General features: G+C 53.7%; 1 protein-coding gene across 1 annotated transcript; it reads left to right on the top strand.

Moving 5' to 3' along the window:
* The first annotated feature begins 2,206 nt into the window (after nt 1-2,206).
* LOC130388261 (uncharacterized) lies at nt 2,207-3,182 on the top strand. The gene is made up of 2 exons (XM_056597684.1): nt 2,207-2,715; nt 2,753-3,182. The coding sequence occupies exons 1-2, from the start codon at nt 2,337-2,339 to the stop codon at nt 3,142-3,144; spliced, it is 771 nt and encodes a 256-aa protein (XP_056453659.1). The 5' UTR covers nt 2,207-2,336; the 3' UTR covers nt 3,145-3,182.
* Nucleotides 3,183-5,000: the final 1,818 nt, after the last annotated feature.

The raw sequence follows: 5,000 nt of genomic DNA, 5'->3' as shown, positions 1-5,000 counted from the left end.
GCCCCTGCATCTCCCGGGTAGCCATGGCCTCGCCTAGCAACGGGCCGCGGCGGGGGACCCCCCCCCCCCCCACCTCCAGCAGCAGACGGCTGGTTGAGCATCAAGCCCGGACTCGGAGGAGGAACGACCGTTTGGTTTTTTTTCTCGCCCACATGCGGGCGACGGTGATTGGACCAGCAAACTAGTTTGACCCTCGTGATATATGTGATCAGCAGTCACTTTGAAACCCACGTAAAGACCTGTGGCCGTTGAAATGGGACCTTAATTGTTCCCGAAAACCCTCGTTTTCTCCCTTGATTGAGGAATCTTGATCAAGAATGATACGAACATAGAATATGTAAGTTTATTTGCGCTAGTTGTTTTGAAAACACAAAAAAAACATTTTCCATCAAAGGTAATTCTGAATAGTGCGTAATCAGGCGGTAGTGTCAGTTTGCAGCAATGCCAAGTTGTCCACTAGAGGTCAGCAGACGACGGGTTTTATTTCCTGGGAAACCGCGTCGCTATGGAGAGGTCTCATAGCAAACACACCGACATAAAGAAAACCGTGAGAACGCTAGTCTTCTATGGGTAGAAGACATTTAGGACTTTATGTAGAGTGTCATTGTTGACATTTATTCTGAGAAACAGAGGGAAAGAGAGGAGAACTTTTGAAGCTGATAAGATTAGAGGTCATTCATTCTTTCTTTCTCTCCTCTCTCCCCCTATCTCCCTCCCTCCTTCTTTCTCTCTCCTTCTTTCTCTCTCTCTCTCTCTCTCTCTCTCTCTCTCTCTCTCTCTCTCTCTCTCTCTCTCTCCCTCCCTTTCCGTCTCTGCTTGTGTGTGTCCTTATCCATTGACTTTGGGTTTTGGATGAGATTAAACAAGGCCAAGGTGTGTGTGACAGAGAGAGATGGAAGAGAGAGAGAGAGAGAGAGAGAGAGAGAGAGAGAGAGAGAGAGAGAGAGAGAGAGAGAGAGAGAGAGAGAGAGAGAGAGAGGGAGAGGGAGAGGGAGAGAGCGAGAGGGAGAGAGCGAGAGCGAGAGAGAGAGAGAAGCACCCAGGCCTGATGATGAGATCACCATCATCCTACTCAAGAGACCAGGGCACTGGGGGACCACTGACGTTGGCCCCCTGAGAATGAGCTGGGACTTAACAATATCCGATGACACGCATGTTCTAACCATGACCCCTCTCTGTCTAACCCCTACATGCCCGTTAATGACATGTATCTGTACTGTGTAACCCCTACCTGCACCTTAGTGACATGTATCTGTACTGTCTAACCCCTACCTTCTCCTTAATGAATGTATTTGTACTGTATAACCCCTACCTGCTCCTTAGTGACCTTTCTCTTTACTTTCTAACCCCTACCTGCTCCTTAAAGACATCGATTTTTATTAACTGCACGTCACTGAGGCGCTTTATGCGCCTCAGTGACGTGCAGTGAACTTGCTTTTTAAAATAGTACGTTTACAAACCGTCTGTTCTATATATACATATATGTATAGCAGAGAGTTTCATTAAATTATTTATAAATACATGTTTCCAAATTTAGCCTATATATATTTATATAGTGTGGCATCCCGCCACGGAAGCCTCGGCCTGGACAGGCCCGGGGTACCGTGGAGGACGGGGTGTACCACCCCCACCCACCAGCCGGCGATGGAGAGCAGCCCATTCGGCTCCCCAATCAGGGTGATTGGGGGACACCTGGCCGAAAGTGTAGGGGCCATCTTAAAAGGAGGACCAGCCCAGCACAGCACGGGTCGGGAGCAGAAAGGAAGGGCTCGACGCACGAGAGAGCAGCTAGAGGCCCACGGAGGCCCACGGAGGCCCTAGAGACCGCGTCTCCTTCTTTGGGGTGATGGTTTCAAGTTGACTGTTAATAAATGCCCACAATGGCTTTAACCTTCACCAAACGCGTCGTTTGTACGTGGATTCCGGCTCAACCGAGCACCGGGATACCACACATGGTGGAGAATGCAGGCATAAGAAGAACCCACTACGAACCCCCCGGTAAAGTACCCCACCCCGCCGCCGCCGCCGCAAGGGACGCCGCCGCCGCCGCAAGGGACGCCGCCGCCACCGCAAGGGACGCCGCCGCCGCCGCAAGGGACGCCGCCGCCGCCGCAAGGGACGTCGCCGCCGCCGCAAGGGACGCCGCCGCCGCCGTAAGGGACGCCGCCGCCACCGCAAGGGACGCCGCCGCCGCAGCGGGAGAGAAGGCCGCAGCGCGAGGCCGGGACGGGGCTGCACCGCCGGCCGGCGCGGACGTGGGGACGGGTCGGCCCTGTTTGCTGGCGACCTGCTGGGCGCAGGGAACATCGGGTAGTCCGACCATCCCGGCGCGGGTGATGAACCAGGACACGCAGGCCCTCCTGGACACCGGCAGTGCGGTTACCCTCCTTCGCCCCGACCTGGCGGGTGGGAAGGCAGGGGAGCCTATGGAGGTGGCCTGCGTCCACGGGGACACCCGGACCTACCCCACGTGTCACGTGGTTGTCCGCACCACACACGGTGTGTTTACGATCCGGGCGGGTATTGTCCCCCACCTACCGGTCCCCGTGGTAATCGGGAGGGACTGTCCGATTTTCCGCCGGGGTTGGGACCCGGTACTAGAGTCCCGGGGCAGGAGGGAAGCGGTTGCCGTCGCGGCGAGGGAAGCGGTTGCCGCCGCGGCGAGGGAAGCGGTTGCCGTCGCGGCGAGGGATGCGGCCGGCGCCGCTGCGAGAGGTGCCGCCGCCGCTGCTGCCGCCGCCGCTGCCATGAGGGACGCAGCCGGCGCCGCAGGAGACACCCGACCCCGGCGAGATACCATCCAGGGGGGGTCCCTCGGCTACCTGGGGCTTGGGCAAAGGGTGGAGGAGTGTGGCATCCCGCCACGGAAGCCTCGGCCTGGACAGGCCCGGGGTACCGTGGAGGACGGGGTGTACCACCCCCACCCACCAGCCGGCGATGGAGAGCAGCCCATTCGGCTCCCCAATCAGGGTGATTGGGGGACACCTGGCCGAAAGTGTAGGGGCCATCTTAAAAGGAGGACCAGCCCAGCACAGCACGGGTCGGGAGCAGAAAGGAAGGGCTCGACGCACGAGAGAGCAGCTAGAGGCCCACGGAGGCCCTAGAGACCGCGTCTCCTTCTTTGGGGTGATGGTTTCAAGTTGACTGTTAATAAATGCCCACAATGGCTTTAACCTTCACCAAACGCGTCGTTTGTACGTGGATTCCGGCTCAACCGAGCACCGGGATACCACAATATATATATATATATATATATAATACAACCATCTGCTACAGACGCCATGCCAATGCTCTATACCTCATGATAATTCATGGTACCAAATTATATTATCTTAATAATAACATTACATCATTACATTATCTTAACTTCTCATTAACCTCAATGTGAAATCAACATTGTTAACAAATCATAGTGGCAGTGGCCTTTTGGTCTTAGCCTCCAGGGCGGGCCAAGAGCTAACAGGTTTGTACTCCAACCAATCAGAGCGTGTTGGATAGATGATTGAAATCAGCTGGTGTCTTGATTGGCTTCAGTGCAATGGAACCCTGCATCTTCATGTTCAACCACTATCATCATCACCTGCCCTATGCAATATATTATATTATTAACTATTTAACTCCTGATCCAGTTGGTTCTTTGCCATTTTTGCCACATTTTGTTAATTCACTTTTTCACTGGGAGCTGCCTAGTCCAACCCCAATCTTCTGCTGGTAGAGACTGGGAGCTGCCTAGTCCAACCCCAATCTTCTGCTGGTAGAGACTGGGAGCTGCCTAGTCCAACCCCAATCTTCTGCTGGTAGAGACTGGGAGCTGCCCAATCCAACCAAAGCGCCCGAGTTGGTACAGTCCACTGGCTAGGCTTTTAGAATGATCCACCCGTCAGACATCTGACAATCCCACTTATGATCAGAGGGAGATTTTGAACCGGCTTGTAATGGCTAGTCACAATCACAACTTGTGTTAAACTAGGGAACCCTGTAAGTATGAACATACAGAGTAATCAAACCAGCAAACCTCATCTTGTGTAAAGACCACCAGCTAAGTTTAGAGTGTTTTTCGTTCTGAGGTCATGTGTAGGTGGGAGGAGCCTATGCTGTCGCGTTCGGACACATGAGCGCGACGCGCGTGTGTGCGGGGCTGTGCGACCCGTGGAGGGAGCAGGCCTCAGCCATCTGGCGCTCTCTCTGGTGAGGCTCCCCCCAGCTAGAGACTCCACCTAGATGGAGGCTCTACCCAGATGGAGGCTCACAGACATGGACCAACGACCAGACAACGCACCGCCAGCTCCCCATCCACGTGGTGTGTGCACACAGCCCCTCATCCCAGCCTCATTGTGGAAGGGCCTACCAGGCCCCTCAGTATGCAGGGAAGAGGAACCCTTGAGAATGAACACATTCAGGGTTGATTAAAGGTGCTGTGGGAAGATTCAAGAGCTCTATTCTGAGTATTATCTGTAGCAATACCACCTAGCCATCCGTCAGGTATCGGAGGGTGAAGTGCCCTGTTAGAACATATGTTCTGGTTTGCTGCGCCTGCTGGCCTCTTTTTAGCCCTATTTCGATTTTAGATCACTCCTGGCCCATTTCTGACCAATCAGCGCCCCTCTTCCCTGATGGATTCGGGGGAATCCATCTTGCCTCTCCGTCACATTTGTGCATACAAATCACAATCATGAATATGGCGAAGAAACATCGGGAGGGAGGGAGCAGATTGGTGATCAACAGCTTTGAGGTTTACACCCTGATTTCTGAGTCTGTGATTTTGAGAGGTGGTAGCCGGTAGCTTAGTGCATCTTTAAATAAATAGTGTTCTTCGTTGCTTCAGGTTGGTGATTATCCGCTTGGTCTTCTCTTCAACTGTTTTAAAACGTCCATTTTGCTTAGTTTCCGCGGGTTACAAGTGTTAGTCGCCGACGGCTTGTTTTTTGACCGCAGTGAGCCAGTCTCCCAGCCGGTACATCTCATTATTTAGATTGGTTGAATCGAAGGGTATCATTGCA

This window comes from Gadus chalcogrammus, chromosome 8 (assembly GCF_026213295.1).
Source record: "Gadus chalcogrammus isolate NIFS_2021 chromosome 8, NIFS_Gcha_1.0, whole genome shotgun sequence".
NCBI classification, from domain to species: domain Eukaryota; kingdom Metazoa; phylum Chordata; class Actinopteri; order Gadiformes; family Gadidae; genus Gadus; species Gadus chalcogrammus.
Note: the sequence above shows the minus strand (reverse complement) of the source record. Positions and strands in the feature narration are given on the sequence as shown.

What these genes read in the sequence shown, in the direction of transcription:
- LOC130388261 (XM_056597684.1), top strand. Translation starts at nt 2,337, where the DNA reads ATGAACCAGGACACGCAGGCCCTCCTGGACACCGGCAGTGCGGTTACC. An exon ending in GGCCGGCGCCGCTGCGAGAG is followed by an intron (nt 2,716 to 2,752) that starts GTGCCGCCGCCG and finishes CGCTGCCATGAG; the next exon opens with GGACGCAGCCGGCGCCGCAG.